This window comes from Gallus gallus, chromosome 7 (genome assembly GCF_016699485.2).
Source record: "Gallus gallus isolate bGalGal1 chromosome 7, bGalGal1.mat.broiler.GRCg7b, whole genome shotgun sequence".
NCBI classification, from domain to species: Eukaryota; Metazoa; Chordata; class Aves; order Galliformes; family Phasianidae; genus Gallus; species Gallus gallus.
In genome coordinates this window covers 30,709,832-30,735,933 of record NC_052538.1, presented here as the reverse complement: position 1 = coordinate 30,735,933, position 26,102 = coordinate 30,709,832, and the positions used below count along the sequence as shown (strand labels likewise).

The window sequence follows — 26,102 nt, the reverse complement described above, 5'->3', positions numbered from 1 at the left end:
TGGACCAAGAAACCAAGCTTACAGTGCATCAGCTGCTCCACACTACTTGCTCATGAGCATGCCCCTACCCTCAAGAGTTATATGTTATCTGAACCTCACTAACAGCCCCAGCACACAGCCTGCTAGCACCCTAACAGTGTGCATCCTGGTTCACCCTGTAGCAAACACTAGGATTCCCAGGGATAGCTATCTGAATGGCTCCCAACCAAACTTAATATTTCAACGCAGAAACCCAGATCTGAAGTTAGTAAAAAAAAAAAAAAAGAAAAAGAAAAAAATTCTTCCCATAGCCTGGTATTGCCATCTCTTCAAAGGGGTCGTTTTATGGAATGCAGCAACAAGAACAAAAGATGGGGGAAATGAATAGCACATATCACTACAACCCAACATCAGCAGCATCTACAGAGGATGTTGCTCAAAGAGCTCATTCTCTAAATATTTTTTCATAAGATGTATGCTTGCTTTCTGCAAGACAAAGATCTGGGAGAATGTGCATTCCTATGCATTAGTGCCTCAGGGGAAGTCCTGCTTTAAATAAACTTCTTTGATAGACAATTTGCCCCATTCAGAAATAACAGATTTTGATGTTTTTTTTTTTTTCCTTTGATTCTGTTGCCAGAAAACCACAAAGAACAGCAATGTCTGAGCAGTTGTCTTCTGATCCTATTTCATTTGATAATTCTTTTAACATCCAGGAAGTAAGAACTATGGCCACATTTTCTTACGGTGAGTAGCTTTTGGAAAGGAAAAAAAAAACAAAAGGGAAGGAAGAGATGGGGGGAGGGGGGGGGAGAAGTACTGTTCTTTGAGCACTGCAGTAAGAGCAATAAGTAAAAATCCTGCATACAGGCAAGAATCAGAGGGCAAGCCCTTTACAGCTCTGCTTCTACACCTACAGCTCCATCAGCAGGCACAGCTGTAATTAAGAGTGTCACTTCACACATAAGGAAATGTGTAGAAATGTTGGAGAAAGGTCCAGAGGAGTAGCTGGATGGGATCTGGGGACTAAATTGAGAAGCAATTTTCCTTTGAGACAGCAGAAAAACTCTCACAGGTGATAACAGCCTTACGTCCTGAAGTGGAGACTGAAGACAGGATAGGACAAGGCTTTCTGCAGCAGGCAATGCCATCCTGCCACCTGTGATGCAAACCCAGCTTTAATTCCCATGTCAGGGGACAGGATGAGCAGAAAACAAGGTGAACTTGTAGCTGAAACTTCTTCCTCCAGCAGTCTTCAAAAAGGTTTGTCCCGCTAGGTAATAGTCATTTATTTATAATAGAAATGCCGTAGAGAGAAGAGAGGCACAAGAACAATCCCAAAAAGAGCATGGCAGTATTTCACAAGGCCAAACACCAAACAAAGCTGGTGCAGCACAGTCTGAGCACTGAGCTCACGTATCATCAGCAGTTGATGGTATCAAGACTACCTACTGCTCCCATACTTTATGGAGGAGGCACCACAAGGCTGCCAAGCTTAAAGCCCAGAGCTGAAAAAGAACAGGTAGGCAGGATTTTGCTTGTGAAAGAATGAGGCAGTCAAACACAAGGGCTCATTTGTAGATGTTTGTTGGATGCTGTTTATGGCAGTAGAGAAATCTCCTAGTGCTGAAAACGGTCGATTCAGGCATTAATGGTTTGTGAAATTTCAATATGCAATTCTATACAGGCTAAAAACGAAATTAAACGCTTATTTTCAAAAGTAGGTGAAATATCTGTGCAGAAAAGTTTCTATTTCTGAAGCATTTCAAAACGAAATCAGGCGTTTCTGCAACACTTTCATTCTTCAGTGTAAAACTGACCTCAGATGAAAAAAAGATCTGAATGCAGCAAGTGCCAGAATAGGTGCACTTTCAAAAACAAATCGGCATTTACTCAGTGCAGCTTTCCCAACTTTGGCTTTCCATAATTGTTATCTCACAGAAGAGATAAGTGTGCTATCAGCCCAGGATAGACTTAGGTCACATTTCTTTTATCTAACAGGCTCTGCTTGTAGTTTTCTGAGCTAAACAAATATAATTTTGCAGAAAGATTACTGAAGGCCAGCGATTAAAAGGGTCTCATTTTCTCCTAAAATAACTCACTTAATTCAGATGCTTTTAGCTTTTCATCCAGAAACAGTCATTTTGCTAAATCTGGAATTACAGTACCCCTTTAGAACCGAAGGTTTCATGTAAGCAAGAAGATGAAAGGCAGAGGCTCATTCAGCACAGGGCTCGCTTATGGCAGCACTTCAGAGCGGGTCCCTGCAATGCATCCCTGGTAGGTCACACTGTGTCCATCACGCTGGTGGCCAGCATTTGGAAGTAGGGGCATGCAAACTCCAGAGGAACACCCTGGGTAAAGGCACAGCTCTACTGTGGACTGATCTTTTAGAAGATCAGACTTCATGAGACTCACCACTACCTGGCTTTCAGCAACAGGAGTTAAAATTCCTGACCTGTGACCTTTGAATATCGTCCTAAATCTCTCAGCATCAGGGACACAGCTGGCCAAGGCAGAAGAATTGCTGTCACTGCTGGCGAGTGCCTTCTCTGCTGTGCCTCAGGCAGAGAGCACTCTTCCAGCAGCAACAAATGAAAGCTTTCAACTTCTCTTTGTGCAAATGCCTGCTCTGGGAGCAATGTTTTACAAGAAAAAAAACCAAAGCAAAAAAATGCTTTGCAAATGAGGATCACCCATCCCAGGTCCTCACGGGAAGAGAACTGACATTCTCAGGGGGTGACCTTGTCAGCAGCATTCACAGCAGCAGTGCCCCATGGACCTGCTGGGAAGCAACAGAGGGGCACTTCCCCATGAGTAGAAATGCCCAGGAACCATCTCAGCAAACTGCAATCCAATTTGATTTCTCTGGAGGCAAATAAACCACGTAAGAAAATATTTGACTCCTAAGAGTAAGGAGGACTATTATCCAAATATTTAGAGATAATTAAAGCTCTTCATGGAGACTGATGGAGACTGTGTGTTGAAGCCCACTGCTCGATGATTTAAAGCCAGGCTCTGTTTGTCTGTTGTGTCTTTCTTCCAGGCTCCTGTTGTTGTCAGCAAAGCAGAATTTGAATAGCATAAGCACATTTCATAAATTCCAGCTTTCCATAAGTTCCCCATCAGATCAAAAGCAAAACCCCTGTGCAGCAGCACACAGATCTCCAGCCTTTGATTTGGAACAGATGAGGCACCCTACGTTCCTTCTCCAAGATTTAAAACCCCCCCAAAAAAACAATGTGAAAAAGAAACACCACCAACAAAAACCCATTGGCACAGCACACAAAAAAGAGAGGCCAAGGAGTCCCATGAAATAATTCGAAACAAAGGAGGTAGAAATGCACAACCAGTGTAAGGAACTCAGATGACAGACTGAAAGAAGGAGATGAGCTGCAAATGGCAGGACAGATTCACATCCAAAGGGGATGTCCCAAACGTCAGCCAGCAAACAGTGACTCTGTGGAGTGGTAAGCTGAAAGCAAGATAATCCAGTTTTCTGATGGGAAGGACTGATTGAGGCAAATCATCAATTATATTTTTGTAACATAGTTGCAGATATTTACATCTATCCTTAATTTCCTAATGGGCTTTCCAAATTGAAGAAAGGAAAAGGAGAAAGAACCAACTCCAGGAGGAAAGATTTAGTCTGGTTTAGAAACTGCAAGTCAGTCATTTCGTGGGCTTACTGAGTAGGCCATCAAGGAAAATAACGACACTACTAAAATAAAGCAGCACACTAATCAAAAAGCCAGCCATGTGAAAGAAGCTGTGCTGTGTTGTTGTTGTTTTTTTTTTTTCCTCCAGTACATCAAAGAAAAGCTTTGGTGCAGAAAGAAGTTTGTCTGAGATTTGTATTTTTAAGGGCCTCAGACCCTGAACCTCTCCGAGGAGTGATTAATCTCTTAATCTCTACATTAGGCTCAAATCCATCGTTATGTTCACATATCTGTGATACATTCACATACTAAGTCACACTGATGTAGGTGAACTAAATCCTATGGAAGTTTAACAGCCAGGTTTCAGTCACGGAAGGTGAAAATCATTGCTGCAAGAAGGCAAAAGCCCAAAGTTTGCTCTCTAAAAAAGCTACAAACTGATCACTTTTGTTCTCCTATCCCTTGTTCTCGTGGTATTATCAAGTCTGGGACAAACTTAAATCTCCTTCTAAGGCAAAGTTTGTAACCTTAGATGTGTCTTTCTACATTTTGTAAAAATTCTTCAAAGAGACCTAGCAAAAAAAGTAGGTTTTACAAATTCTCACTTCTGCTCAAAGGAGAAAAAGGAAGATCATTGTCCTGGCAAGAGGACAGGAGGAGGAAACAGAGAGAAGTCAGAAGAGCTCAAAGAAAGGGAAGAGGAACATTGCTTACTTCCAAATCTCATGAAGCAAGAGCAACAAGATATCACAATGACTGGCATTCAAAAAAATAAGGCCATGGCTTAATTAGATATAAACGTAGTCACCGAGAAAATGCCACAAGGTTACCTGATTCTAATTGTGAACAAGACAGACTAAGCTGCTCAGAAAAACCTGTCATGAATAATTTCACAGGGCTTAGCAATTCTGCGTACTTCTGTAATTTGCCCTTCTCTATTATGGTTGAATAACATCCTGCTAATTATTAATTGGATAATGATTTGTTTCTATCACTAATTCAACAATATGTTTAGAAGTGCGTTTTGAAAGCTCCCAGCTCTTGAGACCATAAATATTGGTCTTATCTCCACTTAACTGCTCTGGTTGGAAGGCAGGCCCCAACTGATGGAAACTGGAGTCTGAAGTCAGAAACATCCACGTGTTCCAGAGAGGGATGCAGTGCTGCCTTGCAGAGAATGGAAGGTGCCCAGCACTGGGTAGCAAGTGGGAACAGGTACAGGATTCAACTAAGGAAAGGTTTTGAGAGATCACTGCTTTGGTCTGATCAGGGTTCCCAAAGGCTTGGCATCTTACGGGACTTCTCCCCTACCGTGGTGACATTGGAGTGCTTTTTATTATGGTGAAACCATTGTGATTGCCTTCATAAAATGAAATTCTCTGTTTTTGGAGATCCAGGCTATACACCCTGAATATTACACAGGGGTCTGGCTGGAGGTGAATAATTCACCCTTAAGGGAACTATTATGGGGTATCCACAAGGTGGAAACATTTCACACCTCATTTATCTCCCAGTTCCAAACCTTGGGGTCTTAAGACCAATCTGCACATAGACCATAGTGTGTATGGGAGGACTGTGCTGTACAGTACTGACCACCCCTGTAGCCTCTGACAGGGATCCTGTGCAAGGGCCACGCTGCAATCATTTCTGCTCAGATAAAAAGCTGAAGACAAGAAAGCCAACAATGATCTCCTTAAGCTACCACTCCCTAAGAACAGGCTGACCATTAAAAATACAACATAAATATCACTGACGGGCTTCAAGGTTATTCAGAGAAGCCCCACGCACAGACAAGCTCCTCTTTTTAATAGTGATAAAAGCCTTGAGGTTTTCAAAAGAGCAAGACACTACAGTCATATCCACCTTTCAAAGCTCAGCAGCTCCCTTTTTGCAGGAGAAAAGGTAACTTTGTGGGGGTAAGGTATAGCATTCCTCCTTCATGGGCCACAGAGGCATAATCAATTGGTACAACAGCACATTGTTGAAACACAAACCACGGAAAGCTGCTTTATGAATCCGTGCAGCCAGCTGGAACAGCCATAAACAGCTGCGAGAGGAATTCACTCCAGAACTGAATCACTTCATCAGGATATGTTTTTATTTCCCTTTTATCACATGCAGCTCAGGTTGCTGATCCTCCTCCTGAAGACCCTCCACAGAGCAGCCTCTCCATTCCCTTGTATTCAGGAACATTAATGGCCCCTCTTGTACTTATTAATCTCCTGAGACTTTGTTTCTCCTTCTCCCATTACAGAGCTCACCAAGTCTTCCAACTGTACTACACTGCGGGGACAGCATGGGTAAAGAATTTCCTCCTAAGATAATGCTTTTGCCTGTAAGTCAATTCGGAGTAATGATTTCAATGAACTGCAAATTATGGCAATGGGGAGAAAATACCCTGGTGGAGTGACATCTGCTTGTTTCAGCTCTGTTACTGCCCCCACCTCTAAGGCATGCATTTGATATAGATTATACATACAGACAAACCGCTTCTAGGACAGAAGCACAGCCTAGAGTCCCAGCAAGTGGTGAAATTGGAATATATGCCATATATTGTTTGGAGCTCAAGGCTGGTTCAAAATTACAAGGACAAAACCACTGACTGCTGAAGTCATGTGTAACGAGCAGCAGAACAAGGACATCACAGACCTATGGCAATTATAAAAGACTGTATCAGGAAAATCCCACACTGAAAACAACTATAAGAATTACAAGCTTTAGTGAAAAGGAATAAAGGTTTACAAGCAAGTAAAAGCTGAAGTAGGAGATATCTTGAAAGAAATTGCTGATTGAAATACAACTTCTCCCTCTAATCTCTAATGTAGTTTAGACTTTTATGGAATTAACACAAACAATAGGAATCCATTTCTATTCCACTAGCGTTCCACTAGTGTAGTCATCTTCAGCCCTCTTCTATTTCACTTCAACTGTAGAAATGTCATCAGACTCTTAGATGGCAGAAAACCTTGGTACCAAGAAGGATAAGAAGCTAGAAGAACTGTCACAGCAACCTCACGAAAGCTGTCCTAATCCAGCAAGCACACATTTACACTCACGCGACAGGCTGCAAAACCTGTTGAGTGGATCCCTGTGCTCAGCATCAGGTCCATTTACATACTTTGTTTTTTAATCTCCTTACCTGAGCTGCTACAGCGAGATGGTTCCACCAGTCTGCCAGCCTTATCATAACAGGCAATAGCTCGCAGCCGCACACCCTCTCCACACTCCTTGGTGTCTCCATGGGATTGCACTCCTTGCTGCAGCTCTAACTTCCCACCTCCGATAATGCAGTCCGACCAGTTTCCATGGGGTTGGGAGGTAAACACCTCACAGGGGCACAGCTCTGTTTCAACCTGAGGATAAACTTCTGTGTTCTGGCATTTGTCTCGCTTTCTGCTTCTCCCTGTTCCAACCGGAGAAATCTGTTCGTTAGCTTAACATCTGCTACTTTTGATAACGACATGTCATATTATTTATACTTGCAGGAATTCAACACATTAGAACCAAGACAATCTGAATGTTAATATCCAGGAACATTTCCTAGGCATCTATTCGCTGCTGCCAGTGCTTTGGAGTGCAAGGACCATGTATTTATCTCCAGGGGCAACCAGAGAACTCAGAAATACCGTTTTGATGGATAGGGCAAGGAGCAAAATGCAAGGCCTTGTTGTACTAACAGTCAGCTCAGAAAACGCTTTGTAATTTAATATAATATCACTTTTCTCTAATTATCTGATGCAAATAAATTGATTGTTTTGTCTCTATTTGCTCGCAATCAATGGTTGCCAGGACAACCTAGAAAGGACTCCACATTAGCCACAACTTCTTCTTTGAGGCTACTTTACAAATTAGTTAAAGATGCACTCTGCACACAAACTGTACTTTGAAGAAAACAGAAAAGATAATCCTCAGTAAATTATCAGGGCTGGAAAGCGTTTCAATGGTTACAATTGGTTTAATCTTTTCTTTTGCTCTGTTCCTTCAACAGGCTTTAAAAGAAGGCTATTTACAGATCTTTCTCCTTCAGCAACTTTAGGAAAGCAGAAGCATTTAAATGAACCTGCAGAGCAGCTCTTTGCAACTGCACTCTGCAGACCCTGCTCCTGGAGGACTTCAAGACATGAGAAGAGGTCCCTGGAAGGAGATAATGCAAAGGAGAGAATCCATGCTCCCTGAATCCCTACAATTGCTCAAGCAGAAAAAAAGGTCTGTGCACAGCCTCTGAAAGGTAAAATCAATGCCTTTCTTGGCATGGGTTAGGCGGTGTGAAGTGGAGTAATCTTTACGCTGTCTGAGCTCAGGAATGTCTTTGTATTTGGCATCCAAGCAGAAGGGGAGATTCATCTTCACTAACAGCTGCATCTGTATCACATCCTCAAACACCCCTTGGGGATCCTGCACACTCTAAAAATACTTCCACAAAAAGTTTTTAAAGCTTTCATCTGAAAAGAAATGTTTTCTCTTTGCAATTGCAGACAAGTATGATACTAAAAACAAACAATAAGCTGTATACCCAACAGCCCCCTTGCTAGTCCAGCAGTCATTTCAACAGGAGCACGGGTTGGCCTTAACAAAACCTGTTTGTGTACAAACATGTATCTCTGCAAAGAGAAGAGCCCTTCAGACTCGTGTCCTTCAAACCCCAGCTCTCTAAAAAGTGTATGTCCAGAGTCCTGGGGAAGGTGAAGTCTGCAAGCACAAAAGGAAAATAAGCCCAAAGAAATCAAATAATGCCAGCATTATTATTATTTTTTTTTTTTTTCAGCTGGCAGCACAAAGTCAGGCAAGCCCTAAAAGAGAGTGGGGAATGCAAACAGAACCACGCAGGCACGTGGCTGTGTGTGCCTGGACCCATGCCCACCTCCCTGTGTGCCTGCACAGTGGCTGGATGTCTGGAGGCTGGGGACATGCCACACTGGCATCTACAAACCCAGCTACCATAAAGGATTATGGAGAAACTAAATTATTCTTATTATCCTCCCTAACGCTCATGAACAATACTTATGTATAAATTTGGGTAAGAGGTACAACTCCCCATGCTTCAAGGAGAGTCGTAAGAGGCTTTAAATAGATTGGTAACTCTCTAGTGGCAGAGGAATTTGGGACTTGCCATGACTGCATGGTTTCTAAGTTTCGGCAGGACCATATGAAGCACATGAGATATAGGTAAGGATGCTAATAATCTCACTCTGCCACAACACAGCTTGTCTTGCCATTCATTTTGTAGAAATCTTCTAAGGAAGGTGCTATTAAAGCCTTATTGTAGCATCCAACCCATACTCTTCACAAAGAAGCCACTTTAGAATCAGCAGTGGGGATATGTCTAAGATCTTCACAGCGCACTACAAAAACACTGATTAAAAATACCATCCCCAGATTTGCAAGGACACAAACCCTTCAATTAAGTAGCATTTTCTTTATATACACTGAGCTTCTGAACAATAACAAATGTTACATACATTCAATATTACCAGGCAGCATGTACCATACGTAAAAACTAAATGACATTAAGAGAATATTACATAACACACCAAATGCACTGTATCTGTAATATACTGCATATTTGTCTATTTATTAACTGAAGACTGGCTTAAAAGCTGCATTTTCATTATAATGACTTTGAATTTTGATATGTTTTTAATAAGCTTCTTAAGTAATGACTAATTTTGTGTGTAGAGTCTATGATTACTTACAAAGCAGAATGGATAATACTGAAAACTGAGGGGGAGGCAGGCAAATACTTAGCAAACAATTAACAGATTCCCACTAAATGACATTATTAATGAACTCTCATAATTAATTCAAAGCATTCATTTGAACATAGACATACACAGCGTTGAGCAAGGAGGTGCAACTCATACATTCTTGAAGAAAAGGTGAAAAACAAGTGGAGAAAAGACTCTTCAACCCCTTGAAGTGCTCCCCAGACAGCACTTCTCTTGGATCTTTGGACCGAGTTCGTACTGATGAGATTTCAAACTCCAGCTATATGATGAAGCCAGTACCCGTTATCAAGTTTTACGTAGAGACAGCCCTAACCCAATGACTCTTTAGAACTGCAGCTTCCTAAAAGTGATTCTCAGGGTGCCTTTGCAGGCAGTGGGGCTGAGGTCAGGAGCTCCTTCCAAAAGGGGAGCAGCGAAGCTAGCGAGGTCATATGGTAGAGCCAGATGGAGTTTGCTCAGAAACGCAGTATGGGTGAGGAGACAAGCCATCAAAGCTTTTTGGTCCACTCGCATGAACAGATATATGTCTGATGCAGAACAGAATGAGGAAGAATGTAGGTAGGGCCATACTGTTTTGCATTTTGCACGCATGTCCATAATGACAATGCAGATTTAAATCCACCTGCAGGTAAATATTCACCTTGTTCTTAACGGTATCATATTTTCTCTAAGATCACACAATCCGAAAGGGATGGAGGATTGCTACTACTTTAAACATACAGGCATCAATACGGGTAAGATTTTAGAATATGCTCTTTGACAGAAACAATAGAGCATTTTATAATAATGATTTTTATGTAGAAGCAAAATCTTTACAGAGAGCCATACTCACGAATGGCAGCTTGATGCCATTGTGTCTATATACTGTGATTGCTACTTACTAAAAACTTGGATCTTTCAGCAGTAACAAACAGAATAACAAAATAATCATGGTACAAGTGCTTCCAGAAGAAAGAAACAGTGGTAGCCACCACATTTTGCTGCCATTCTGTTCCCAGACATTATCACAGCAGATACCCTCATGACTATGTTTGTTTTCCACTTCACAGTAGAATTCTTCAAAGTTTCACTTCTAGCAGTGAAGCTCAACTCCAGAAACAGAGCATGCTAAAGCCATGTGCACCACAGCTCTCAGACACAGAACAGCAGTATGACAAGTTACGAATGTTCAGGGTAACAACAGCAAATTTACTGTAAACCTGGAAACAGTATAATTCATTTTGACTCGATTTACTGTGTGGGGGAGCAGACAAATCCTAACAAAGCAAATTGCTCCCAACTATTAACATCCTAGAGTTACAAAGCTTTTCAGTTTGGTCAGCATTCAAATAACATAATTACATACCACAGCAGCGAGTATGGAAGAATGCTCCATTAAATGGTTTGAACCAGAGGTTTTTTTTTATGGATATACATAAAAGATCAACCAAAACTGTTTGAACAATACTGTTCTTTCTTCACCCACGGGATTAATTTGCACTGTTGAACTATTGGATAGGGCTATGCACAAAAGCCCCGGTTTTAAACTTTATCCTGATTTCAACAGTCTAAAACTGAAAAATATATTTATTTTTCTTATCATATGCACGTGTGCTTCATGCTTCCCAGGTTAATAGGTCAAATAAACACACACAAGGCATAGTCGCTATTCAGTTTGTGTGTAAAAACAGGTTCTCACCACTGAGGTTTTTTTTTTTTGCTATATTCTCATCCCGAGAGGCACGTGCATAAAGAAGGCAATGATCAGAATCAGGCTAAAAATCAATTAGGAATTGCCAGTTCACTTCAGGATTTGCTGAAACTCCGCCATCAGTTCACCAGCATCTAAGAAACAGCACTCAAGAATATCATCATTGGATAAATAGTGGAAAAGATTTTACCTGTCAGTGATCGTCTCCTAGTTTTTGTTGATTCACAGTCAAACGAGCACGCTGTAAATTTAGACCAAGGGGTAAACGTGCAGTCATCTTTGCAGGGAATGAGACAGTCTTGCACAAGGGGTGGCATAGGTCCAGCCCATTTCATGCATTCAGAGACGTCAGCGGATTCGTTGTTCTCTGTCAGGCATGTAACAGCTGGAGAGTAAAGGGACAGAAAACTTTATACTGTTCGTGCGTTGTATTACACTGTATTTAGTCTCTGCTTGTGCTCCCGTGCAAGATTCATTCCTCTGGCTTAATAGTATAAAGCTGATTTATTTTTAGGTCATTATTCATGCATCACTCAAACATGTTCTAAGAGCTTTGCAAAACCATAAAGATACGTTCTTATTCAAGCAGCCTGTTGCCTAAATGATGATATAAATTCAGCATTCTCAAAGAGGCAGTCACTGTAAGCGTTGGGGCAACAGTTCAACTAATGATACACTGTATGACCAAATAAGAAAAGATATAATACCGCAGCTCTGTGCCATAAAGTCCATTTGGTCGAGGTCAGGATTCCCAAGCTGCAATGCACACATTCCCCATGGAACCAAAACTGCTTTGAAGCGTGAAAAAATGAAAGTAAAAGAAAGCTTCCTTTTCCACAGTTGTCATCCTCTCTGTATTTTGGATAAAGAGAACAAGTGTCTGAGCAGCAGATGCTGCTTATGAAGCTCAGTGCTTCTCGCAGCAAGATGTAGTCACCCTCCAGACTGTGCCCTAAACAGTGTGCCTCCTCTTGGGCTCCCTCTCTGGCCATATAAGATTTTCTATCTCTTTCGAATAGATGGAGATATTTAGGAGAAAAAGCAAGACCTATGCCTTCCCCTCCTTGGCAATCCTGTGATAGGGTAGGGAATGCAGCCTGTTTTTATGGCACACGACCACCTGCTATAAGAGCACCACTGAATGGATGCACCAACATGAAAACCAACCAAACCCAAAAAGCAGTTACTATCTGGGCGTCAGGTGAAGACAGTGTCCCTCAGCTGACCTCCACCCAATTGCAGCGCCTTCAGCGTGGGCAGAGGCAGAGCCCCTTCACACTTACACAGCTTTACCTCTGCAAACCGCAGTCAAGGCTGGTCCCCTGCCTAAAGCTTTACCTCTAAGACTGGGCCATGGCAACTGGAAATAGGAGGCACAGTGCTGGGGTGAGGCTGAGGTCCTGACCTTGGGACTTAGATGCCGTTATGGTCAGTCAAGAGTCAAAGGGGGGTTTGCAAAGAGCACAGCCCAGGACTGATGTGCATTGATTTTCCCCAGATTCCATTCTAAGCCAATTCCCTTTTCCTTCAACACCCTGTGCTTTTTTTGAAGCTAGCCTATAACACTTTTTTAAGGTGGTTAATGGCACTGAATAGCCATAGCGGGGGACAAATGTGTGAATGCAAAAGTCTGAGTCACAGGAAGCCTACAATAAAACTTTCTAAAGTTTGAGTGAATTAATAATAAGTAATTATAATAAATAAAAATAGCCTGCACATCATGGAGCCTTTCATTTCATTAATAATAATTAATTCTCAGAAAATCTCCAAGATTATAGGCTATTTATATCCTGCACTGTAGGTTAACCAAGGCAAAGAGAGGTCGTGACTTGATTAAAGTAATGAAGTCAGGGACAGAGTTAGGAATTAAATTTGGCCCCGAGAGTTTAGTCATGCCAGGCTCTCTGACTTCAGGCAAGTCCACACGTTGCACCATAAAGCTACAGGAGATGAAATGATTTAATCCAGATATTATTACTTAACTTCAACAACCTGTGTTATTACTTTATGGAGATTACTAAATAATTCAGATTTTTGAGGCTGAATATATTTTTTTCTTGTTGCTGGCACTTCACGTAACTAGGAGTGCATGACGAAAAAGGGAAAAATAACTCACTGTTTTCTTACAGTTTAAAGATTTACCAAGGTGTAACTCTGCAATGAATTCACACAGACTCTGTTTTTAACTGTGGTGCTGCATGGGAGTAAGGGGTAAGTCAGCAACCACCTGGAAATAAAAAGTAATTTATTAAAATATAATCAGATTTCTGAGGGAAAAAAAAAATCAGCATTTTAAAGAGCATGCACAAGGCAAGCAATTGTGAAAAGTCTCTTTAGACTCGAGTGACAGTAAATCAGCATATTAATAACCACCTCTAAACTGCTGATCCTAGCCGTTCACTTTCAATCCTTTTGACCTTTGCCATCTCTCCACACTGGAAGGCAGCAACTCGGAGACGTTCTCTTTCTCAATTACGAAAGCAGAAGGACAGAGGTCATCACACTGTATGGGAAAGCGGTGTAATTGCACTCTCCAGAAAGGTTAAAGAAGTAATAGACTCTGCTGCCCGAGGTCTTTGTAGCCTCATTACCTTCAGCAAGGACACTAAAGACTCAGCAACACAAAATCATGAAGTGCACGCAACGCTCCTCAGCATTGCTGCAGCAGCTACAAGTGAGCAGTATTCTGTGCTGCAGGCCCTGTCCAGCAATATTTGCAATTGCATAATAAACTATCCTGTTGCAATGTTTACTACCATCTGACAGAAGACCACAATTCATTCCCGACATTTATTAATGGCAACACAAGCAATAGAACTTTTAAATACCAGTGTTAAAACAGACAGTCCATGCTGCAATGAGTTATTATCTAATGGCCCGATCTGCACAAATACCCTTAATTTTAAGCATACACATAACTCACTGAGCTTGCTCAGGCTATTTAGATGCAAAAAGCAATGGATATGTAAGGTCAGGGCAAATATTTGACAGAGATTATGGAGCATAAAGAAATTAGCATCAATAGTAAACGTAGGCAGAGGGAAGAAAACAACAAGTAATTTGGATTGTGCTGTAACCCCTGCATGCAATAGTAATTTTGAAGCAATATGATAGAGATATTAGCAACCACATTTGAGGGGGATTGCATCACACATAACAAAAACTTGCTAGCAAAATTTAAAAGGAAAATGTAGGCTTTAAAGAGACCCTGAAGACTCTCAGAGATCAACGAAGGTAATCACGTTTTTGACACAAGCAGCAGCAAGGAAAAAAGCATGGAGACAAGAAGGAGTTGAAAAGTAGAAAGTGTAATGTTTTGTCTGAGGAGTGACATCTTGAAACGTACCGTGGAGAATCATGAGCGAGGAGGAGAGGAATGAAGCTGATATTACTGACAACAACAATGTGAAACAAAAGCAAGTGGGAAATGAAGGCAGGGAGACTTCAAAGCTAGAGCAAGAAATTGAAATTAGTGCACAGACAGCAATGATTTGAAAGACTGAGGAAACGTGAAGTGACTTGGTCAGGATGGCATCAAAGACCTTCCTGGGGAGGACAGAGGAAGAACACGGGGATTTTAGGAATGGCAGAGGAGGAGGATCTCCTGTGAGGTGATTAGGGACAGGCAGGTGACTGTAAATTCAGAATTACTTCTCCATTTTAGTAATTTTTATAGGTGTGTATCCTGGTAACTCCATCGGGCCATTTCTGACACAACAAAAAGCCCTCAGTATCACCAAGGAGAGAAGGCAGCAGCTGAAAAGCAAGGAATCCAAAAAGCTATTTCTGAAGCCCAAAATACTACTTAAGGACCAAATGTTCAGCCAGCTTTCCACTCTCCTGGAGTCTTGCACTTGTCAGTGCCAAACGGGAATGCTACGCTGGAGGGCACACAGGAGCACATACTGGGTGGCTAATGAGTTGGTTGGCCAGGGCAGGCACTCCTTGTATCTGCACAAAACCAAATCCCAGCATGAACCCTTGTTTGTATGTGCCCTCACACAGCACGGACCCATGTTTCCTCAGATGGGCCTAAGCAGGATGATGCACTTCAGTGCTGTTAGGGAATCCATTTCCACTCAGTCTGCAAACATCTTCAACAACGATGACAATGAGTGACGACTTCAGTTTGGTCTGAATTATCTCCAAGATTGAGAGTTGAAAATGCCTGATCTATGTCAGTCTTAAGAAACAGTAGGATTTCTAATATATGCATATGCTATGTCTGAGACAAGCAGCACAAACTGCTAAAATAAATTAAACAATAACACAAATGCCTATTAGGGCATTTTAATGTTTCAGAAGTACAAGATAGGAAGCAGTGTTACTGCTGGATCCATACTGGTGGTCTGTTCAGGAAATATTCACCTCCTATTTGCCTGCTGCAAACTTATTCCTCAGTTAAGCCAGCTCTTTGAAGACAAAAACATTTTCAAGTACAGGCACTTCTGGAAACAGAATGAGACAAATTTCTTTTTAATGGACCTTCAGAAAAGTTAATAAAATTACTCATCCTCAGTGGTTTCAAATTACTGATTGGCTTGGCTCATGTATGTTCTCTTTACATATGAAATACTTCCTCATAGTCCTCAGCTCTGTCACAATGGTTTTAAATAAACTCATACCACAAAGCAATTTCTGCTCTGTCAACATCTCAATTTTTTTTTATTTTTATTTTTATTTTTATTTTTTTTAAGTGGGATACCACTGAAGGGCAAATACAGCCCATTTTCAGCTCTGTGCTTCGAGAAAACAAAAATCACATAGTAACTGTAAGTCCCTCCCAGACATAATGTGCGATTGCCACCTCGCTGCAGCATTGCACGGGCACAACCATGAATTCAAACAGCAACTAACAGGACACTGCCAGACAGAGGGTTTCAAATCATGGTTTCCATGAAGAGAAATACAAGCTTTCCCTTTGAAGTCCTGCTATTTCTTATTAATGCCAGTAAACACCACCAAACTGGAATTAAACACTTGGGGCCATGCTCCAAGGTGACAATTTAATGCAGCTGTGTTGATATAAATACCAAGCAATAGCTGGCCAAAAAAAAGTACATCTTCTCCGTAACAACAAAAACAAGACCATGAATTAAATGAATGGTAACCAGGTTCCAAATGCTAAGAGAAAATATATTTTTATAAAGAAGTGACCATAGAGATAGGGCCAGGAGAGAGGAAACCATCCCCACCCTGCCCGGGGCCCAGCGTTGCAGGGCATCCCCATGGCCCAGCTGCATTGCCTGTAGGCCGCGCAGTGCAGAGGCAGCACAGGCCTGTTCCCAGGGCAGCACTGGAGCTGTTTAACAAACATTTAAGATGCCAGCAAATCTAAGTGATTAATATGAGCAATGAAAATAGCAGCAGATGCAACTGCTTTGCTTGAAGGCAAAGTCAGCTGCTACCTGAATGGCGCTGGGAGGAAGTTCCCCCTTCCATCAGTACAGGGTCCTGCAGGGACACAGAAGTAGGATCGCTAACGAGATATTCAGTATGACAGCCCCTGTCTTCTTGTTCTGTATTTACACCCGCAAGAGTGCACTTGTGTGCCATCATCTTAGCATAAGGCATAAAGAAGCATATGGAAGCTATATACTTTAACTACATTTATCTTAAATTAAAAGTAAATAGCAGACACTAATCTATAAACTTGAACACTGTGAAATCAAATGTTTGCACGCTGACAAATTGCAGAGATACCAACTACATCTTTAGAGGACGTTATGTCACTACCAAAGAAGCCCGTGAGCATCCAATCAGGGGAACTCAAGTCCTCTCCCTGTGCTCATGTCTGACTTACAGCTCCAGAGACGGTCCTAACAAAAGAGAGCACTGGGACAGAAATATTACAGGCACAACATTACAAGAACGTAAATACAGTTCCTCTTAAGTAAAAATCCAATTACGGATACTCCTGGTAATCATATTCATTTACCAAAGTCATAATCCATTCTCCTTTAAAAATGCATTTTAACAGTTTCTGAAGAGTAAAAACTGAAGAGTGAGAATATCAACTATCAGGCACTACAATTATATTGTACCATGGCATTTCAATTTGGAATAACTAAACTGGTGGTGACAAAACTCTGGAATTAAATGTCATTAGAACATCTAAAAACAATGACTGATAATTCCAGCAAGGTACAGTCAGGTCAAACACCAAAAGCAAAGCTCTGCAGCAGTGTAATTCAGATGGCTGGACTTCATACAGGAAGATGCGTGATGCGGCTAGACAAGAGAGGCCTAGCCCCAAGGGGAGCAGAGACAATTGTGTAATAATCTTCTCTGGCTTCAAATTGTAAGAATCAGTGAAAAAATCAAAGACAGCATGTAAAGTCTGAAGAACTATTTCAGTGAGGCTGTATATCTTTTCACTGTTCAGAAAAATTCTCATTATCCCTCAACATAAAAGTAACCCAGTAACTAGTTCACTTGCTTCTTACCTAAGCCGCAAGTGGAAAAGGAGTTCAGAGGTAATACCTAAAAACAAAAAACACTTTAAGGATTCAGACTTGCTGGTTCTAGCCATCATCTCATAAACCATTATGATCTCATTTGTTTTCTATATTGACACTCCTTCGTACTTACAATCAGTTTTTCTAAAATCCCAAGTGGAACATTTATGTACATGTAAGCGTAACACACCAAAATAACAATCCCTAATTATAGGAGACCGTAAGCAGTGCTGTACACATCACAGAAGAGAGAGTACAAAGCTCTGCTGAAACTCAGATTGAAGACTAAGGCCTTGATTCTGTCCTGACATAAGCATCTGCTGTACTTCAACACCGCAACACTCCTCAGTTTCAGCAGCACTCCCTGAAATGAGGCAAAGCGTGGACTTACAGAAGAAAACCACAACATAACTCCTTAAAGTAAGTCAGAAAAAAAAGAACAAATGATGCTGGGAAGGACATCACAGACAAAAATCTAGAAAAAACAGCCAGGGCAGGGTTGGAAAAGCTAGTTATTCAGCAGAGAAACTGGCTCTGAGATCACCAGCTTCCCATTTTGTAATTATTAATGATACTGACAGCGGTGCTTAAAGGGCTAACAAATGCCACCAAATACACAGAGCTCTGAGTAAACACAGACCCAAACCTATGTGCACTATAAACAAACAAGAGGCCTGAGATGAGGCTGGGAAGCAATAAAGATGGTAAATAGCAACTGAAAAGATAAAGTTAAGCAACTGAAAAGATTTGCATAAACAGGGATTGAGGGAAGAATTGGGAAGAAAAGTCTCTAATGGAGCAATTTTAATGTGTAGAAGAGACTGCAACAGTAAAAGGGAGGAGCAGGACTAAAAGAGGAGAAGGAAAAAAAAGCAAACAAAACTGAAGATTCTCCTCAAGTTTAAGACGGCAGCCATTCTTTGGCTGGTTTCTCTCTGCAGCCTTCCCACAAGATGTGTATGTTGTCAGAAGACAGGTTAGTGTAGGACAGGAGCCACAGAGGAAGGGGTAGCGCATCTATTTGCAGCTTCCCAGTGCTCAGCCTGAAGGGAGGTTCCTCTGAAAGTGATTAAATATGTTTGAGGCTGCACATCACAACCAGTAAACCCAGTGCAGGCTGATTTCTGCAATTTAATGCCTGAAACAGGGCTCACTCGTGTTCCATTTTAAAGTAACTTCCTCGAGTACGTTTTTCCTTCAATATTTATGGATGAGGTTATTGATCATTTGGCAGGGAATATATGATTTGAAACACTGAGAGAATTGAGCTGTACATGTCAATTGTGCTAAGGTATGTGACTTGATGTTTTAATTCTTTCTCGTCTTCGAGCCAAGACTGCTCGCTGTTTAAGGACAAATAAGAGAGAAATACATCGCAATATGGCCCACCCTTCCTCCCACCCACACACTGGATGTGGAACAGGAGATTGATGCATTAATGCCTGGCATCGTTTTCATTTTAATGCAAGTGTTTTCTTATTGTAGTGGTTCACACACTGCCTGGCTGGGAAGACAAAATAATATGATTTTTAATGTTTCAAATTTACTCTGGCCAGTGAATAACTGCAATCTGAGTGTTTCCACATTATGCAATCAGTCTAAGGAATCTTTCACAATTTTCCTTTTTTCCTGACTTTATTATAGGTTTTGAATTGCTTTTACTTTCATTTTCTATTAAAAAGAAAAATCAATGGAAGTGCATTAGATGATTAATGATAGAAATTATCCTCGTGCTCCTTTCAGAGAACATAACAAAACACAAAAATATGCTTCCTTTTCTGCTCTTTCTGTTGCCCACAATTACTAAAAGCACTGGAGTTCAATTTACTCGTGGCACCAGTCCTCAAGTTATGCTTAAGATGAATTATTTTTGCACATCCTGAAAATAAAACTAATACACCCTGCTATGTATGCATGCATTGAGAACACAGTAAATACAGAAAATCAAATATACCAAATAACAGAGAGTGAGAAAATGGAAAATAAACACCTGCACAGTATTCCTAGTAACTCCAATCAGAAGAGCACTTAGTTGAATACTTTGAAAGCACTGACTTTCTTTGGGGAGCTCTGCCTCAGCTGCATTCTCTCTGGTCAGTGCCTTTAGTGAGAGCTGGACACATGCAGCCTGTTTTGTCCAGCCAGGCCCAGATTTAGCAGGAACACACGGGTATCTTTCATGAGAGCAGTGCAGAGCTGAACACTGCAACCAGTTCACTTTGCAAGCCCAGTCTGGGGATGGTCTCAAAAAATTTCTCTGTAAGACTGTCCAGTGAACTATGCATTTCAGGCTACGTGTTTTTGCTATCAGGTTTGGCAAAACTATTGGTTGATATCATCTTGCAGGTAACTGGACATAAGAAAATACTGCATTGCATTGGTTTAGCCTCTCTCTCCTGAAGCACAGTTTTGCTTCTGTGAGATGCGTCATGCTAAGAGAAATTAATGTACAGTTGGATAGGTCTTACTGCAGAAACAATGATTTATGTGGTAGCCTGTTGTCCATTGGGTTGTACTCGTTCCACGTTCCTCAGAATTCAGATTATCTCACTACGAGACCCTGTGGCTAACACTTAAGGGAAGAAAGGCTGGTTTGAAATTATCCATGACCACACTGCCTGCACGATGCTGCGTATACAAACGCGCCTCAGTAAAGATAGTCAGATTTGGTCCAGTTTAAAATAAGTCCAGAATATGGTCTCTTCTATTCTTTTTTCTCTAATTAGCCATGCTTTTCCAGAATTCAGGTAACTATGGCATTTTACAGCATACAGAACTGTCATCTTTATCCAAGTTCAAAACTTCAATTCAGAAAGGACTAACATGGGAACTTGGAAACCTCCTCATTACTTTCTGTATTCCACTCATGGAAATTGACGTTAAATCTCTCTGAAGTACCACTGCATATTGCACAGAAAGTCCTGCATGAAACTTTCCACTCCAATTATCACGTTTCTACAGTAAAAAAGAGATAAGTATATTGAATGCTTTGAGTTCTGAAGTCTGGCTACTCACCTGCAGCCTAAAACTGACACATGCCTAAGTCTACTTTGACCAAAAAAGTTAACAAAAAGGCACACTGTTTATACAAGATCTAAATGCACTGTCTTTCAGTTGTCTTACAATATTGTCTGCCATGACTGCCAAAATAATGTACTTGAGATTAGAGGATCAGTACAGCGTGTGTACAGTAAGGATATGGCTACTTAGGGAAAGGGTGCAAGAGGCACAGGGAAATTATGAAAAGGTTCCCAGGCAGAACCATAAGAAATCAAATGTTTTGGACCTTTCAGTAGATTTGCTCAGTAGGAAATCTGGGTATAGAGATTTGAATCCCAGAAAGAACAGTCACACCGATGTGTGGGAGCGCTACGCACGTATATATAATGTATAAATTATGCATCCAGAAAAGCTCTTCATACCTCTTCCTAAACATTCTTAGTATATAGGGGGAAAAAACATTTCACAGAAACCCTGCCTTAGGGCAGCCTTTCTTTAGCGAGAAAAAAAAACGAATCACCAGAAGAGACTAACAGTCCAAGATGATGAAGGATATATTTATATATAATGCATATGAGACTCCGATTTCCATCTGTGTAAGAACCAGTATTTCCCCTGGGTCACATTAGGCAATTTTTTTTTAACGTGTTCCAATCCGTTTGCCTTTTAACGGAAGATGAGTGTAATTATTTTTATAGTTCTCATGTTTGCTGCTGTAGTTTGCTGTCTCAGTGGCAGTGCGTTCCTTTTTACACTTCTTTTGAAGCTAGCAGATCTGAAGAGGAGATTTGCTTTCCCCTTCTATTCTCCTTAAAACAAGGCAGAAGATCACAGAGAAGATGCAAAGGGAGATATCCTACAGCACATTATGTTTTTCTTATCATGATCTGTTCCTTCCTTGAAGACAGAAAGAAAGGAAACATTTCTTATTTACCTGCTTCAATTTGTACCACACTGTTCTGACTGCGTGGGGATTATAAAGCAGTGGCAAAGTCACGTTTCTTTCAGTACAAAGAGATCCCATTACACTTTCTATTTAATATCTGCGAATGAAGCTTTTGTTTGCAAGTATTTGTTTCTAAAGCAATTACACAATCAAAATAGTGATTGATTACTACAGCATAGGTACAACAAATGCGATACGAACAAGAAGTTCCCCATTCCTGACTTCTTTACCGTTGGCTCAGATCACATAATTATAAATAACGAAACATAATTTGTTGGCTTATTTAACTGGAAAACAATCAAATGCAATAAAAACAAATTAGCACAACAGAAAGTAAATTGCATCAGAATTCGCAATACTTTCCACCCTGCTGGGAGATTATTAGTATTTTCAGATATTCTTCATCTGCCTCACTCTAGCTAACCTGGGGGTACAGATGACTATGATACCATGATATGTTTTCTATATTAGAGTCTTTCCAGTAAAAACTATTTTAATCTCGGCGATATTAAATCACCAGCTTGATTTTCATCTTATTCCCTTTCCACCTGTGAAGTTTTGTTCATCTTTGCTGGAGCTCAGAGCAGTTTCCCCCACAAAATTGCTCTCCCTTGATGCAAAAGCTTTCTGCCAAGTGCCATTACAGCGAGATCAGACGCATCGCACTTCAAGCAAGAACACTTAAAGCAGGGGAAGGTTGTCTTCGGAAAGCAACGCAGAGCAAAATCTTTACAGAAGTGTTTTCTGTTTATTTTCTCTGTCTTCTTAGAAAAATATTTTAAAATAAGGACACTGACTCAAAGCTGAGGCTCAAAGCTCAGCAAAACAAAGCACAGAGGAACATTCAACCCTCCCTCGAAGCCTCTTGTGCCGCTCTGCTACCAACCCCAAAAACTGGGGAGAGGGAACAAAAGCTATCTCCAATTACACCCAGCACTGTCATTTCTCTTAAAAGCAAGGGAATGCAATCAGAGGTAGTTCCAAAATTTCCCCAAGTGGTAATTACCTCTTGCATTTTAAAATAAGTTATTCCAAGACTAAAAGTCAATGAAAAACCAACTCCCTCAAATGATTAATTTCACATTTCCTTTACAGAAGAGATATTTGAAATTTTTGAGAGTGCTTTTCAAAGTACCAGTAAATAGCTGCTTGTTAATTTCATCCAGTGCAAAAAGGAAAGGAAACTTTCTGTACGAATATATTTGGGAAACCAACAAACTTTTTCTGTTGCTCTAATGGAAGTGTAAATACTTACAGCACATCAAGAACTCACAGAAAATTGTTTCTATGCACAAGTTTGACATGAAAGACAAATAAATTAAGATAAAGAATCCTTCAGTTCTCTGTAGCCACTCAAATACTTTATCCATATTTTGCCTTTTCTAGGTTCTTTATTGCTTCAGACCATTGTCTCAACTTCTCTCTAAACCTCTGTCTTGTCCTGCTTGAAGACCCATGCTCCAGGGTTATGTCTTATCAGTTAATTAACTTTTTAGAATGGAAAAAGCAAAAATTACTATAAAGTTTTGCTCACATGCACCAGGGCCAATGTCAGCCAATGCAGATCCTGTGTACCTAATCCAAGATACTTAAAATAAAATTGTATCTCCTATTTATAGCTAGAGGCAAAAGAAGGTCTTGCAAAGAGGTGTGTGAAGTGATGAAGTCTACTAAAGCAAAAACATTACTATAGGGATTAAATACCAGTCTAACTACTAAACCTTATGCCACGAAGGTCTGGTATTACATTCTTAAATACCAAGGTTTCATTCACAGTTTTCACATATTCAAAACAATTCAAAATTCATTTCAGAAAAAGAAAAAAAAAATTAAAAATGAATTTATTTTTAACCAAGAGCTAAAGCCAAGGTTAACACTACTGTTCAGCAGATCAAGGCAACACTAGCAGGTAAGTATGGGGGAGCGCATGGAATATATCGAAACCCTCACTATAAAATAATCAGCAGCTTAGCAACAAAATACTAGAAGCAATGAAAACGTAACATTCATTTAGGCTTCATAAGGCCATGGGGAACAAGGAATTAAAGAGGAATGAATTAAGTTTGAAAATTCTAACCACCAAAGAAGGAAAAGGAGGATCCTCAGAAACAACTGTGCTATTTACCTTTATGATTCTTCCCCCAACATCAGATCTCACTGATACGCATAAAAATAAGATTTGGGTAAAAGGGAACCGAACAGAGGAAGCATTTGAAAATAGCCCTGCCCACAGTTCAAAATGCCAATGGAAGACACAGCAGCATAAAGGATGAGGCACAGAAAGCGGAACAAAGAACGTGAGCAGAAATCAGAGCCGGAGGGCTGCCTGGCAGGCTGGGACAGCCGCATCCCCCCTCACCCTGAGCTCTCCTCTCCCACCAGGCTCTTGGGCTCCCAGCTCGTTTCACAAGAGCTGTGAAATCAGTGCCACTAAAACTGGCATCTGCCCAGGGACATCCCCAAGCAGGGAAAGGCAGTGGCAGAGATGGAAAGAAGCTGGGAGGTGTGTGCTGGGGCAACTCCTACTGGGGAAACTCCTTGAGAAACATGGCCCTGGAAAGGAATAGCATTATAGGAATGAAGGTCAAATATGCATTTTATTCTATATTTTATCCTTTAAAAATAGGATAGCAGTGTTTTTTAGTAATAAAATAGAGGAGGAAAAAATCTATACACATCAGCCAAGTGTGTTACCAGTCATTGCTGTTAAAGAGGTCAATAAAAAGTAATGTATCCTGTAGGTGAAATACTACACAAAGGATTTCAACTGCTGAGCATGCTAATCTCGTCAGGTAACAAGCAATCAGAACTGTAAACCATGTGAAGAATTAAAGCAGAAAACTGACCATAGTTCCTACAAACTCTGTAAGCGTGACTCACAGTTCCAAACCCAAAACTCTGCAACCCAGGTGCCTGGAGGTGTGCTGCAGACAGCTGTTTGCTCAGACTCCCTGACCCCCCAGCATATGTGTACAATGCCAAATGATGTAAAAGAGGATGTAAATTAATTCCCCTGGGAGATGACGCTTGCCATATAAGGGATTTTTGCTCCAGGTTTACTGCACAGCCCACAGACTTACGCATTTCTACTAATGCCACGTCACCTGCAGCTGATGAAAAAGGGTTTCCCTGGGCTTTTATGATCCCATATGCAGTGCTAGCTCTTCTTCCCACTAAGGAATAGGAGGACAGAATGCACATTTATTGATAGGCAAGCTTGCTAGGCAAGCACTTTGTTATTGTTTTCTTTCTTCTTTTAAGGGTGAGGGTTGAATTGCTCTTTTTACCAGTTATATCACCCAAACAGTTATTCTCTGATAGAAAAAGGTAAAAAATAAAAGTTTTCCAGCCATGCCAAAAGTTCATTAAAACTGAGACTCCTCCAGGAGCAAATAGTTTGTGATTCACTCAGCAACACAGAATTACTAAGAAAGCCGTAATCACTTGCACTAGAAATAACTTTCAAAGTTTGGAATGTCATTTTTCAGAAGCACAAAATGATTCTTTCCATCAGATGGAAAGTCAAATACAAAGTTTTGTTCAAAAGTATGAGAAAAATTGACTACATTTCTCAGTGTCACCAAGTCAAATTATTAGCTGAAGCTGAAGTTACTAGAATAATTACAAGGTTATAAAGACTATTAAGTGTTGCCAAAAGTTACAAAGTAATTAAAATCTCATGTAAGGACTTTTGATTTATTAGCAAGACATTTGACAGTACCAAATCAAAATCAGTTCACAAACTGAAATGGATTTATGGGAAAATCCTCTCACTGCATTGTATGTTAGCTGCAGTTTGTATAAATCCAAAGCAAAGTTGTTCTCCAGCTTTCTTCAATCAACCAAAACCAAACGGCATTGGTCTTCCACATTAGGACAGTCCCTTTCATGACATTTGCTCCATAACAAAATAAAATTCGGGGAAAAACACTTGGATTTCTTATTAAAATACTCCCCTCTTCTCCCTTCCCAGCCACCTTCAAGGAACATCCTTGACAGAAAACACGGGGTATTACTGCTAAATTTCAGCAAACCCAAAGACAACTTCCTTAACCCTGGTAATTGAAGTAGATGTCTCTGTCCTATGTAAATACATACATAAAATCCATTCCTTGTAGGTTTTATTTTATATACATATCTAAGCATACATATGTGTGTGTACATACATGCATCTCTGGGTTATAATTTACTGCCTGAAATCTTTATTTTTTTTTAAAGTCCAGAGTTAACTCTGTGTAGGTTATTAATGAGAAACTTTTTGAAGGAAGCTTCACTAAAAAGAACAGTTTTAAAAAGCCAATAAAACTTCTTACCCTTTAGTTTCAATATACCACAGGAGAAGATACTGTAGATGTAGATTACCATATCAGTACTTTTGATTTACTCATATTTTCCACATGGAGACAGGCAATTCTCATCTGTAACTTTATTCCAAAGCTGTGCCCTTGACTTTTACCAAAAGTTCAATTGCAAGGATATTGTTTTTGAGGCAGGATGAAGAAAGGAGTTCTCACAGATAAGATAATGAACTGTCACATGCAGCTTATGAAATACTACTGTTTCAAATAGATGCTCTGATTTAATGTGTGTTGACAGTCGACTCAAAAATTATGACTAGGTCATTATGTGGTACACAGAGACTAC

General features: G+C 40.5%; 1 protein-coding gene across 13 annotated transcripts in view; it reads right to left on the bottom strand.

The window, feature by feature from the left end:
* The window catches only part of THSD7B (thrombospondin type 1 domain containing 7B), a 481,009-nt gene that overhangs the window by 83,669 nt on the left and 371,238 nt on the right, over positions 1–26,102 (bottom strand). For all 13 annotated transcript variants that reach the window (XM_046944128.1, XM_046944125.1, XM_046944127.1 and 10 more), the window contains 2 exons: positions 11,245–11,439; positions 6,778–7,041 (listed from right to left, as the gene is read on the bottom strand). In XM_046944128.1, coding sequence (XP_046800084.1) covers positions 6,778–7,041; positions 11,245–11,439 — 459 coding nt within the window. The remainder of the gene's footprint in view (positions 1–6,777; positions 7,042–11,244; positions 11,440–26,102) is intronic.